Below are 14393 nucleotides of genomic sequence, written 5' to 3' on the forward strand. Positions count from 1 at the left end.
GTTCCGGAATGGTCCGGAGGTAAAGAATTATATATGGGAAGTCTTGTTTTGGTCGCCGGAAAAGTTTCGCGCATTATCGATATTGTACCGGGAGTGCCGAAATGGGTCCGGGGGTCCACCAAGGGGGTCCACTTGCCCCGGGGGCCACATGGGCTGTAGGGGTGTGCGCCTTGGCCTATATGGGCCAAGGACACCAGCCCCAAGAGGCCCATGCGCCAAGAGATAAGGGAAAGGAAGAGTCCTAAAGGGGGAAGGCACCTCCTAGGTGCCTTGGGGAGGATGGACTCCTCCCTTGGCCGCACCCTTCCTTGGAGGAAGGGCCAAGGCTGCGCCCCCCCCTCTCCCTTGCCCCTATATATAGTGGGGGGGAGGGAGGGAAACCACACCTAAGCCCTGGCGCCTTCCTCTCCCTCTCCAACACCTCCTCCTCCTCCATAGAGCTTGGCGAAGCCCTGCCGGAGTACTGCAGCTCCACCACCACCACGCCGTCGTGCTGCTGTTGGAGCCATCTTCCTCAACCTATCCTTTCCCCTTGCTGGATCAAGAAGGAGGAGACGTTACGCTGACCGTACGTGTGTTGAACGCGGAGGTGCCGTCCGTTCGGCGCTAGGATCTCCGGTGATTTGGATCACGTCGAGTACGCCTTCCTCATCCCCGTTCTTTGAACGCTTCCACGCATGATCTACAAAGGTATGTAGATGCAATCCGATCACTCGTTGCTAGATGAACTCCTAGATGGATCTTGGTGAAACCGTAGGAAATTTTTTGTTTTCTGCAACGTTCCCCAACACCTCCTCGTTTGCAGCAGCTGACAATGCCATGGAAGAATCTGATCACGACGACGATGACGACTCTGATGATGAGGATCCAGATGCGACCGAGGAGTCAGCGGAGGACGCCTGAGCTTTGGGACGCTAGCTTCGCTCTTTTCCTTTTTGGTGTCTTGATGCCAAAGGGGGAGAGGGTTCTATAGGTCTCGGGGATTTGCTTGGGCTTTGGGTTTTTCTCTTTTTCTCGTGTTTAGTGTTGGTTCCTTGCTGTGTGAGAGACTTATGTTCTCCTTTTACCTTTCTGTTCTTTGGTCATTATCGTTATTATTTACCTCTAAGTATTATATTGTCTCTCCTTTTCGTGCTCAGAGTGGTGAATCTATAAAATCTAGGGGGAGTCTAGTCCTGAAAGTGTGCCCATGCTTTCTAACAGCTAGTTCCTATTGGGGCACACATTCAGGGGGAGTTCCGTCTAGATTTCACTGACTTATCTCTTGCAAATCGTGTTGTTGTCATCATCCACCAAAAAGGGGGAGATTGAAAGGGCATTTCCCTCTTTATGTTTTGGATGATGATGACAACCCTTTGTGGTCTAATCGTGTGCTATATGTTTCAGGTTCTCGATGTTTAAGCCTACATCGGATTGCTATTCTCTCTTGTAGGAAAGATCAAAGACGGTGTCCCCTATGCTTTTTATCTCTTTGGTCGTAGGGAACCCGTACTATCAAGAGGGAATCCTCATTAGAAAGAACTGGGGGAATCTTTTCACGTACACCTTCATCACCCCTCCTTTGTCTTTCTCAGGTGTGAGAGAGAGTTTTCCTTGTCTCTTCCCTTATCTATTCCTGCTCACTGTTTCTGCCCAGCGGTTGTACCGCTCTTTGGAGCGGTTGTACCGCTGGGTCTTGTCGCTCATCAGCTTTGCTTGAGCGGTTGTACCGCTGCCTCCGGGCGGTGGTACCGCCACCATGCTTTGCAAAAGCTAGGACGGTGGTTCCAGCCATGCACCGCTCAAGTACCGCTCGCGCTTCTGGTTTGATGCGGTTCTTGGGCGGTAGTGGCCCGGTTGATCCGGTCGTTCCTCGATGACCGGTACCACCGGTGGTCCGAGCGATTCTTCCGCTCAGAACTTAGCCGCCCAAGAGCTCAAGGCCATGCGGTTGTTCCGGCCAGGCACCGCCCAAGTACCGGTCAAGCTCCTGTTTTGATGCGGTGGTTGTGCGGTGGCTAGGCGGTTAGTCCGGTTATTTTTCTTAGCCGGTACTACCGCCTGCAGGTCTGGTTGTACCACTTGGTAGGGTTCTGCAGATACACCGTGAGTCCCAGTTGTACCGGGACGAGGACCGGTTGTACCGCTGCAGTGCAAAAAACGCAGCAACGGCTGGAATTTAGGGTTGCTATATAAGGGAGCTTCTCCCACCTACCACTCTTACCTTTTGACCTCTCTCACTCCACCATTAATGCACTTCAAGCTCTCTTTCCCGATCTCTCTCTCTAGCCACTCAAACTTGCTGATTTGCTAGGGATTGAAGGAGGAGACCTAGATCTACACTTCCACCAAAGGATATTTGCTTCCCCCATACTTTCTTGTGTGGATTTTGTTACTCTTGGGTGTTTGAGCACCCTAGACGGTTGAGGTTACCTCGGAGCCATATTCCATTGTGGTGAAGCTTCGTGGTTTTGTTGGGAGCCTCCAATTAAGTTGTGGAGAGAGCCCCAACCTTGTTTGTAAAGGTTCAGTCGCCGCCTTCAAGGGCACCCATAGTGGAATCACGGCATCTCGCATTGTGTGAGGGTGTGAGGAGAATACGGTGGCCCTAGTGGCTTCTTGGGGAGCATTGTGCCTCCACACCGCTCCAAGGAGACGTACTTCCTCTCAAAGGGAAGGAACTTCGGCAACACATCCTCGTCTCTTCCGTCTCCACTCTTGGTTATCTCGTGCCTTTATTTGAGCAAGCTTATTTGTTTCATATCTCTTGCTTGCTTGTGTTCCTATCCTTGTTGCATCATATAGGTTGCTCACCTAGTTGCATATCCAGACAACCTACTTTGATGCAAAATTTAAATTGTTAAAGAAAATCTAAAAATTGTTAGTTGCCTATTCACCCCCCCCCTCTAGTCAACCATATCGATCCTTTCAGGGGGTTGGCGGGCTGCACCTGCCGTCGAAGGGTGGCACCTCCTCCGAATCCACGAGCATTGGATCTGGCAAAAGGGGGAGGCTTTGAAGTGTACAAGGTTGGGCAGACGATGAAGTAAACCAAGAGGGGGTGGGGCGGCGGCGAACAGCAATGCCGGCAAGCTAGGACTGGAGGAACGCAGGTCCGAGTTGTCGTGGCCATAGCCGTCGGGACGTCGAGGAGCCAGGCGAGCGGTAAGGAATGCGGCTGCTGGGTTCTCAAGGCCGGAGCCACCGGGCAGAGGACACCGACATCCACGGACACTGGAGAGAAGCAGGTCCAAGTTCGCTGGGGCCGGAGCAGCGCCGGCAAGTACCCTCCTTGAGGGGCTTCGTGACTGCCTCTAGCAATGTAGCTTCGTCGCCTCTGTGCATGAGCCATCATCGCGGCTCGGGAGGGAAAGGGCCGCCGGATACAAGGGGACCGCCTACAAGAAGGCAGACTGCGAACATGGTTGGGTTGAGTTGGGAGAAGAACGGCCAGTTCTCAGCTCGTTCGGCATACGCGGCCGGATTTATGGGGCTCGAGGTGTCGCAGACAGCGGCATTTACTTGGGGATCGTGGGCACCACTCTCAATGTCGTTTTTTCGCCTGGCTAGCCTTCAAGAACAGATGCTGGACTTCGGATCGTCTTGCCCGTCGAGGGCTGCCTCATCAGGAGTCATGCCCGCTTTGCAGCCAAGCAATTTTGGCACTGGTTGGGGAGGATCACGGATAGGCCGGCTTTTGAGCCGCTTGCAGATGAGGATTTAGGTGTGTGGTGCACCAGGCAGGACTCGACCGTTATGGACGGGAAGTCAACAAAAGCCAAATGCCTACTGACTATGTGAATGCTACAGAAGCACATAAATGACGTGGTATTCAATGGCGTGCTACCATCGATTCCCCAATTGAAGCAGCGGATTATGGACGAAGGAAGGCTATGGGCCAAGGCCAGATTACTCAAGAAGGGCACAGAGGGTCTTGAGGCGGAGGTAGACCGGTGGGCCGTTAAGTCCTAGTAGACCTTAGTTTCTTTCCAAGGTAGTGCCAGAAAATCCGGCATGTAAATAAACTTTGTACATATGACACTTGGGGAGTCTCCCCTTTTCTTCTTCAACGAATGATACGCATGCTCGTGTGTATTCGGGAAAAAAGAACCAAGACCAAGGGCACATGGGACCAGTGGCGAGCAGCGGAATTTAGTCAGTGTTGAGGAGCGTGGCCGCAAAAGGGGGCTAATTTTTTTTTTAAATAATACAATTTTTATATTAAATTTCAGAAATATTACGCCGCAATTATATTTTTAAAAAATATTATCCAGTTGGCCTACTGCTGGCCGATTGGATCCAGTTGGCCTATTGCTGGCCGATTGGATCCAGTCGGCCTACTGCTGGCCGATAGGCCCCCAGTCAGCCCACTGCCGCCCGATTGGATCCAGTTGGCCTATTGTTGGCCGATTGGATCCAGTCGGCCTACTGCTGGCCGATAGGCCCCCAGTCAGCCCACTGCCGGCCGATTGGATCCAGTCGGCCCACTGCTGGCCGATTGGCCTTAGTCGGCCCACTGCTGGCCGATCGACACCCAGTCTGCTTCCTCTAGACCGACAGGTGCATGCACCCATCTATCTGTTGAATAGGTATTTGAAAAATGTTGAAGAAGTATTTGAAAAAATGTTGATCATGCATATAAAAATATTAATCAAGCATTTAAAAAAATGTTGCACAAGTATTTGAAAATTTTGAACAAATATCTGAAAACTGTTGAATAGGTATTTGAATAATGTTGAAGAAGTATTTTAAAAAATGTTGATCATGTATATATAAAAATGTTAATCAAGCATTTGCAACAAATGTTGAAGAAGTATTTGAAAAAAATGTTGAACAAGTATTTGAAAAAAATATTGAACAAGTATTTTTAAAAATATTGATCATGTAAATAAAAATGTTGAACAATTATTTGTAAAAATGTTGATCATGTATATAAAAATGTTGAACAAGTATTTGAAAAAATTTGGACAAGTATTTAATTTTTTTGAACAAGTATTTAAAAAATAATATAGAAAGAAAAGAAAAAAAGAATGAAATAATGGAGAAGACCGGCTCAGTCACCTTTAGTTGGTCGCGATCCCTTTTCGAACCAGCAATTGGAAACTAATGGGGTGGTTAGCTGCTCTGGTGATTGCCATGGAGACCAGGCATCGATCCCCAACGCAGCTAATAACTACCCCACGAGCTTCCAGATGTTAAACTTTTTTTCAAATACTTGTTCAATTTTTAAAAAATACTTGTCTAACATTTTTTAAATACTTGTTCAACATATTTTAAATACTTGTTCAACATTTTTATATACATGATTAACATTTTTACAAATACTTGTTCAACATTTTTATATACATGATTAATATTTTTTCAAATACTTGTTCAACATTTTTACAAATACTTGTTCAACATTCTTATATATATGATTAATATATTTTTAAAAACTTTTTCAACATTTTTTGAAATACTTATTCAACATGTTTTGCAAATGCTTGATTAACATTTTTATATATATGATCAACATTTTTTTTAAATACTTCTTCAACATTTTTCAAATACCTATTTAACAGGTAAATGGGTGCATGCACCTGTCGGCCTAGAGGAAGCAGACTGGGTGTCAATCGGCCAGTAGTGGGCCGACTGAGGCCAATCGGCCAGCAGTGGACCGACTGGATCCAATCAGCCGGCAGTGGGCCGACTGGGGGCAATGGCCACCAGCAGGCCTGGATCCAATCGGTCAGCAGTAGGCCGATTGGATAATATTTTTAAAAAATATAATTACGGCGTAATATTTCTGAAATTTAATATAAAAATGTATTGTTTTAAAAAATTAGCCCAAAAGGGGAGGGCGAGCAGCGCAACTGCATCGTCATCGAGACCGGTGAAGCCGAGCAACCAGGACGGTTTGAGGACGGAGCAGCAGCGCCAGGCATCGCGTGCACCGGCGGGAACAGAGAAGCAGCCCCATGGCGAGATCTGTGAAGGAATTTGGCGAATAGTTTTGGGAATCGGAGAAGTTACCTGGAGGTGGTGGAAGAAGATGGAGATGCTTAGATCCGTTTTTCCAGGTGGCAACATCGGAACAGGGTCCAACGATTTGGAGCGTGCGACCCGTTTCGTACAAGTTTTTCTTCCATACACGGACACGGGATTAATTCTAACAAGTTTCCGCCCTTCCGACAAGATCATCCTCGACCTCCATCCTGCTGTTCATTGGAACTTGTTAGCCTTCTCCTTGTCCCTAGCTCGCCTTCAACCAAATATCCGTCTTCGTATTTCGCAATTTTATGGTCGTCTTTACTTATATAAACCCATGGTTGAATCGAATTAGTCCAAAATCTCCAGAACCTCTCCGGATCCGTCGCTACTTCATATCGGCTCCAGCTTGGATCCGTGGCCACTTCCTATCGACGACTGTTGCGACTTGCGAGAACTGAATCCCCAGATGATCTACATGGGCTGGCCTAACTAGGTCTATTGTCTTTCTTTCGCAACGGGCGCTACGCGTGGTTTTATTTGGGACAAACGTAGCTAGTTTTTTTTTTCTTTGCTTTTCTGTTGGATTTTTGTTCAGTTTTCGTACTGTTTTATTATTTCATTTTTGATTTTTTTTATTTACTTTTCGTTCTTAATTTTATTTATTACATGCCTCTTTTTTTAAACGCGTGATTTTTCAAAATTCATGTAGTTTATTTAAATTTCATGATCATTATTTCTCGTGAACTTTCTCAAATTCGCAATCATCTTAAAAATTTGAAAACTAATTCAAATACACGAACTTTTTATATTTCCTTTTTTAAATCATGATTTTTTTTCTTTGAAATTCAATGTACTTTTTAAAATTGGTGAACTCTTTTTTCCAAATTCATGAAAAAAATTAATCCATGAGTTTTTTTAATCCATGAATTTTTTTAATTCACGGACATTTTTTTAATTCATGAACACTTCTTTGAATATGTGGACATTTTTGTAGTCCCCATTTTTTTGCATTTCCTGCATATTTTTCAAATTCGTTAATATTTTTAATTTCTCAAACATTCATGGACAAAGAACCAGCCCTTGCAAATAACAAGCAAGAAAAATAAGTGAGTGGGCGAGCGGCCGAGCAAGCCTGGCGAAGGAGAGATCTGGAAGATCAGTGGGTCGTCGTGATCAGCGGCACGTGAGCGCTGGTTCTTCATTAGGCGCTATATGCGCGAATTAGAAGGTCTCATTGCGAGACAGAAGGACCGCCCGACTCATGTAGATTTTTTTTGGATCTTCACTCTTTTGCAACATGGCTGATGTTATAAAAAAAATTCGCAATGAAAGATGTTTTCACTGCAGCATCGTTGTTTTTGTCGTCGTTGTTTGCAACTCTGTCGCTCTTGCATAAAATCGTCTCAGCAGCAACAACCTCTGTCCCTCGTGGCACATATCGTCTCTCCTCTTCCTTCGTCGCGTCGCCTCTGGGATTGTAACCGCCGTGGGATGATGCACGGCAAGCACACCCCGTCCTTTATTTTGAACACAGTGCACGCATAGGCGCTCATATATATGCATACACTCATCTCTATAAACACACACACGCACAGAGGCGGAGGACGAAAAAAATTGAAGGTGTGGCGAAGTCTTAAGCAAAAATTTATTATAATGCAAATCATCACATGTAGGTTTTGAAAAATTATGGATGCTACATAGCCCACCAACATATTTACGAAGTGCCACGACCACGTTTTTTCCAACAATCAAAACAGTTGACATGAAAATTTCATGCTCTACTTCCACGGAAGTCACTTGAGCTGGATGACTTAGATGTGCCAAAACATTAACACTTTCTTGGGTGCTTGGATTCGATTTCGAGCTGCTGCCACTACCAAGTTCTTCAAAATATCTTGTCAAATCTGCAAACAACATAAAGTTTTCACTGAAATCTGCTTTGGATTCAAGCTGTTGTTGAAAATTGCTACTAAATTTCAGAGAAGAAACGAGAAATATCCCTCTCCTTTGAATTTGCTAGTCCCTTTCCATTCCTTTCCATCTTTTGGCCAGTCGTGCGGGCTAACTAAACTAGGTTCGCGTTGTGCGCAGTCGTGCTCGTGCGTGGGCGCTCGATCAATTTTGGCCAGTCGTGCGGGCGCTCGAACGAATCTGGCCCAACACGCTGGGTCGCTGGCTCCGTCGGCCCATCAGGCCAGCGACGTCTCGTTTTCTGTTATTGATTAAAACGATCGAGTCGAGAGACAAGCAATCGATCATCAATGCGTAGGTATAAAAAAAAATTTGTGTCAGAATCAAGGTATGGCAGCCGCCATACCCTGCCCACCGGGGGCCTCCGCCAGTGCACACGCACACATTATTCCTATGAGCATCTTCGAGAGACTGAGTCGGCATATCATTTTGAGATTTTACGAGATCACCTAGGCGCCTCATAGTCGACGAGAATGTCTACTCCACTAAACGCGCATCACCGAAAATATTGAAAAAAATTCAAGATAAATGGGAGCACCGGGACTTAAATCCTGGTGGGCTGGGGATACCATTGTACACCTAGCCATCCAACCACATGTTGGTTCGCAGCACGTCCCGTCCTTGCATGTCCACATTGGTGCCCTAGTCTTGCAATGCAAATTGTTGCGCGTTCTGCGCAAAGGTCGTCTCACTAAATTCACAACATAGTGGGGTGTCGTTCTTGAGCAGGGGATCTCTTGGGCTGCAGAGGATTTAGGTAGGAGATTTGAGGGAGGATGTGTTGGGTGTTAATGGGGGGAGGGGGGCTTGAGACGAGTACGAGGAAGAAGATGCCGAATCCGTCCAAGGAAGGAGAGGAGGAAAAACTGACGTGCAAGGGCCCACAACACATGTTGCAGACACGTTTCCAAAAGATAATTTACTTAAAAAAATTTAAAAGTGTTCATCATTCATTTAAAATATATCTATGCAGTGTAAAAAAATTGTCCGTGCTAATTTTTAGAATGTTCCTATGGTTCAAAAACAATTTGGAAATTCAAAAAATGTTCATATATTTTTTAAATAGTCTTCTCATTTCTTTTCTTAAATATTACAATATAAAAAATGACACATAATTTCAAAAACTGTTTATTGCCAAAAAAATGTATGTGACATTTAAAGAAAATATTTATGTGTTTCGAAAAATGTTCATCACAATTTAAAAAATGATATAAAATGTAAAAAAATGTGCGTATAATTTTCTAAAAATGTTCCATACCATCAAAATATTCACACTCTACATATGTTCATGACATTTTTAAATATTCATACAATGTCAAAATAATATTTGCATAATTAAAAAATGGTAAGCCTGTATACGAAAAATGTCCAGCATGTATTTGAAGAAAAAGCCCACTTGTATTTGAAAACTGAAGAAAAAGGGAAAACAGAAATTAGAAAAAAAAATATCAAAAAATCATTGAAAACTGATATAAAACACATCGAAACAAAAGAAAATAAAAAAAGCGGATGGAAACTTCTAATGCTGATCCATGAAAACTTACCAAAACTGCTTAGAGAAGTCTCCAAGAACACATATGTGGGCTGGCCCGCTTGCCCGCACGCCAAAGGCGGGACGAGCTTCTGTGTCGCAAAGAGCGAGACATAGCTCTGGTGCCTGTTCTCCACAATAGGAAAGGAAAGGATGGCCGCAGCTAGGGTTATATTTAGATCAACTAGGGATTCTACGGTAGAGGCAGCGACAAGCTTTCCAGGGAACGACCAACCTTTATCCAGTAAATGTTTACAGAACACACATATAACGAGGGTGGTTACACAGCGAGATATGTCGACATGAAGCTAGAGAAGTGGCAGCCCTGGCCGACCTGTGTACCTCAGCATCCACATCTCAAGGCCAAAAATGGAGAGGGCCCTTGTTATTAAGTCAAGAATAACCAATAGATGTGGCATAGCTAACCATTTACAACAAGGATATACTTAAAATGTAGTCAGGATTTCTTTCTGTTGCTACCTACATAGAACCAACTGTTATATTGTTATTACACTTGATCAGCTATAAGTTAACAGCTTGGTACAAACAATGTTAGGCAGCTGCAGACAGGGCTGGACTAATCACATCTCGATGTCCTCCAAATCTGGCAGAGGGAAACGAAGTATAGCTGCTATTCCTGTCAACTGCGCCAATTCTGTTCAAACACATCAGCAGAGAAAAATGCAATCTCAGAACGCAGAAACTGTGCAGTAAATTGATTTGTAATAAAGAAATTCCTTCTTGCTTCAACCTTTTTGCCATAGCATGCAACTATAACTACATTCAGTTAATTATTAATTCTCTTCGCAACATTTCCAACGGCGTGACACTTTATTCCATCTCAATATTTTTCACTGATTGTAGTGTGAAATGAGCAATTATGAATAAGGTGAACAGTGACAGCATACTCACGGTCACCAGAGACATGCATCGAAGAAAATATGTGCACTGTACCACCATATTTCTTGACTGACTCAACCAGGTTCACATACTTTCTCCTGCTAGCAATGTCCGTGTTCCTACAAGGGGAAGCAGAAGGAAAATAAATAAACAGCAAGACTGTACAGGCAAATTGCAACTCATGAACTTCTGTTTCAATTTTCAGGTCATATTAGATGCATAGGAAGCGCATGTACATACACATATTCGGCTTGAAGCCACTCATCAAATATGGGAACCTCCCTTGCTAATGCCCAGACTAACAAAAGTGAATTGTTGATATGCTCACCAGACTAACAAAAGTGAATTGTTGATATGCTCACCAGACTAACAAAAGTGAATTGTTGATATGCTCAGACTAACAAAATGAACTATTGAAAGGGAAGCCTGCTATTTTTTCTTGCAGAAAATTTTCGATTCCATTCCTGTGGTGTAAATAGCCTAATATGGATTCACAATCAATAGCATCTTCAACATCAAGAGTAGTGATCAGCAACCAGCTCATGATGCAAACTTATTTCAACTGAACAAAGCAGGCTACATAAAGCAATAACTTGACCTAAGTTTCTGCTCGTGACCTTTCAAAAATAAAGTTTGTAGTACTCATTAGTTAGAACACATAGTAGTAGTTGCTACAATAATTCTCTTGGTATCAAGTGCTCGTTCATGCCATGATGAACAATAAGGAGTGGAAATTAATATATATACCGATTCAGAATTTGCAAAACCCAAGTATTTCATTAATCTAATGTTTCCTGGTGAGCCACACAATTCATCCATAGCAGGTAGGCAAGCAAGCTTAACCAACCTACCGCAATGGCCACATCGCACAGTTTTGTTGCATTGAGACTTCTTTGTCAAGTTTTTTGTGGCTATTGTTCTAATACCAAACCAACCACACTTTACGAACAGAACATATGCACAAGAAATAACAGTATAATCAATTCCATAAACATGACTTACCGAAACAAAGTATCTGTCATCAGAAGAGTTTGTATTGCAAGACGTTCATGTGCGACCTCAACGTGCTTAGGTCCATAACACGCTCGGGCTGAGTCCTGCAATTAAGCAGCAAACATTTAAGTCTAATCAGATATGCTTGAACTAAGCAGAATCAACGGCTGCAAGTCATAAACACATAAAATCAGTACAGTAACTGTTCTTCCGATCTAAAATACAAGTGTGTATGTATATGTATACATGGTCAACATCTAAGCAGTAGCAACATATTAGATAAGTTAAGATCAGTACTGAAAAACCATCAGTTACAAGTTCGCTTGTTCAAGAGGCTTACATTAGTAAGCATAGCGAAGAACTCCTTCAAAGCTTGCACCTGCAAATTACAATAGAAATACAAGACAAGATCTGAGCAGCTGCATTTAGAATCTGTTTTGAAAGTGTCTGGCATGTGTAGTTAATCAAAATATGGAATTTTTTCAGAGGAATCATACGTGTAAGCTACGTGATATATTGACAACGGGGAGTTCTAAATGAGACTTACCTCCTGTGCCGCTTTTGTATCTTTTATCAGTGACATCACACCTGGAGTGTCCAATACTTCCTTCAAACTATGCCTATACCAAATAACCAATAATCAACAGCAACATTAGGATCAAAGCAAACAGAGAGCAAAGAGAAAATAGAGGACCAGGAAATACATAAACCAACCACTCATTTAGCAAATATATAGCTCAGTAGAGGATTAGAGTATTCCAGAATGACCATACAACTGGTCACAAGCAAATGAACCACTTGTATCAGCCGGATAGACATGTTAGTAGTACGACATCAAGCAAGTTTCCAACAGATTATTCAGAATTTTAGAAGCAGAACCTAAATCTCCAAGTATTACCCTGTTCTAGCTTACATAGAAGGGGAAAGATAGACAGCCAAAACAGGTCGAGGAGTACACAGAATCAATTGAATGAGAAAATATAGAACTCACTTGTAGCCTGAAGGTGCATGTGCAAGAATAATGCGTGATTTGTTCTCAATTATTACTCTCAAGTCTCGCCGTGCAGCTTCAAGATGCATGTAATCACGAAACTGATCCTGTGATTAAGATAAAAAGAGAAGAAAAAAGAATAGGAATTGATATTATTTTCATGAAGATATGGAGGGTTTAACTTATGCAAGTAGCAATAGATGGACCAAAATGGAAGTAGACAGTAGCACATGTTTCAAGTTGGAAACAAGTGTCGATGGCAAAAGTAACATGCAATGATGCAATTGACTGTATTGCCAGGTGCAGCCAAAACCATGATAATTTGACCATATTACACTGGTACATACTCCCTCCGTCCGAAAAAGCTTGTCCCTCAAATGGATGTATCTAGCACCAAGTTAGTGCTAGATACATCCATTTGAGGAACAAGCTTGGGACAAGCTTTTTTGGACGGAGGGAGTAAAATTTAAACTGTATGTACTCAGCAAACTCTCTAGTTACCCATTAAAACAGGACAACGGGTGATGGTAAACCATATGTAGACGGCGGATGTTAGTACAGTACTACGCACTCAAGTTGGTAACGAAATTAGGGAATGGAAACATCAGGCTTTGGGTAGTCCCTCGAGACATGGAATATATCTGCAGAACATATTGTTTATAAGGCATCCTGTCTTGGATGCTTAAGCGACGCTTCGGTGCCAAGGTGCCCTGTCAGCGCCTTACAATTATGCCCGCTTTAGGCGCTTAGGCGTCAGGGTGGTTGTTGCTTGCCTTAGGTCATGTTACCACCTTATAAACAATGAACCAGTGCTGACATATGATACGACCAGAGCAACATATAAGCCCGAGACCTTTTTCGTGAGGCATGGTTTATTTTACTATTTGATAGGTTATTAACATTAACCAACTGGTTTCTATTTTGCCTATCAAGATCGACTCAGAAATTGATTTAACAACACATGACAGGCACATTTATCATTCTTCAAAAAACATTGTTTAAGATGTTTTCAGACTGATGACCCTTATAAAGAAAGTAATATAATAATATATATTTTCCCTCTAGGTATGTGATTACCTTAGTAAAACCTGGGCTTGCAATTACAACACACTGGACCACTTCGAAATCAATGTGCTTCAGCAAGGCCTGCAGATAAGCAATGTAATGTGTTACAAAAAAAATCATTTATAAACATTCTCATTTCTTGTGAACTTTGAACAGATTATTATGTGCTTACTTGCAAAACATGCTCAAAGAACTTCTTGAGAGCCTGCATAGGGAAAAAAAGGCTGCCAACTCAGTAGCAAATAGATAAGACAAATAAAATCCACATTATCTTATACAATAGTTAACGTACCGATTCGTAACCAGCAATGGCAGGTCCATGTTTCCTAGGAATCGATGTTTCAATACGTGACCTTGTTGCTGTTATGCTGTTTAAAACAGTCATAACTAGTAAGTTGAATGAAAAGGCAGAAACAACTCAAGCCAATCAAGGACTAGGGAAGCAATAGTAAGAACATGCCAGAATCTGTATGACCACTGGATGTTCATATTTAGGGGAGACCATAGACAAATCTGTTGTTCCTGTGTAACTGCACAGGGTGCGTGAATATTGAATGAAAATACTCGTGAAACTTCAGTTTGGTGTTAGCACCATCTGACATTCTAGTTCAAAATCGGTGCCATCACAAGATTATTCTTTTCCATTACATATTTTATAGTTATGGATTCTTGTCCAACACCGTCTGAGATGGTTTGGGCATATACAACACAGGGCTCCAGAAGCGCCGGTCCATAGCAGAAGGATAAAGCATGCTGATACCTGATAATGTCAAGAGAGGTCGGGGTAGAACAAACTCGGGAGGAGTCCGTAAAGAGAGATCTGAAGGACTGGAATATCACCAAAGAACTAGCCATGGACAGGGGTGTGTGGAAGTTAGCTATCCACGTGCCAGAAACATGATTAGGTTTCGAGATCTTATGGGTTTCAACTCTAGCCTACCCCAACCTTGTTTGGGACTGAAAGGCTTTGTTGTTGTTGTTGGATCTGTCCCT

General features: G+C 43.1%; 1 protein-coding gene across 1 annotated transcript in view; it reads right to left on the reverse strand.

The window, feature by feature from the left end:
* Nucleotides 1-9808: 9808 nt before the first annotated feature.
* LOC119356740 (protein PELOTA 1-like) overlaps nt 9809-14393 on the reverse strand; it is a 7385-nt gene continuing 2800 nt past the window's right edge. The window contains exons 7-15 of the mRNA XM_037623719.1: nt 13693-13768; nt 13573-13605; nt 13413-13481; nt 12336-12442; nt 11892-11964; nt 11685-11723; nt 11354-11448; nt 10364-10470; nt 9809-10106 (exon numbers count right to left, since the gene is read on the reverse strand). Coding sequence (XP_037479616.1) covers nt 10033-10106; nt 10364-10470; nt 11354-11448; nt 11685-11723; nt 11892-11964; nt 12336-12442; nt 13413-13481; nt 13573-13605; nt 13693-13768 — 673 coding nt within the window. The 3' untranslated portion in view covers nt 9809-10032. The remainder of the gene's footprint in view (nt 10107-10363; nt 10471-11353; nt 11449-11684; nt 11724-11891; nt 11965-12335; nt 12443-13412; nt 13482-13572; nt 13606-13692; nt 13769-14393) is intronic.

This window comes from Triticum dicoccoides, chromosome 2A, assembly GCF_002162155.2.
Source record: "Triticum dicoccoides isolate Atlit2015 ecotype Zavitan chromosome 2A, WEW_v2.0, whole genome shotgun sequence".
Lineage (NCBI taxonomy): Eukaryota > Viridiplantae > Streptophyta > Magnoliopsida > Poales > Poaceae > Triticum > Triticum dicoccoides.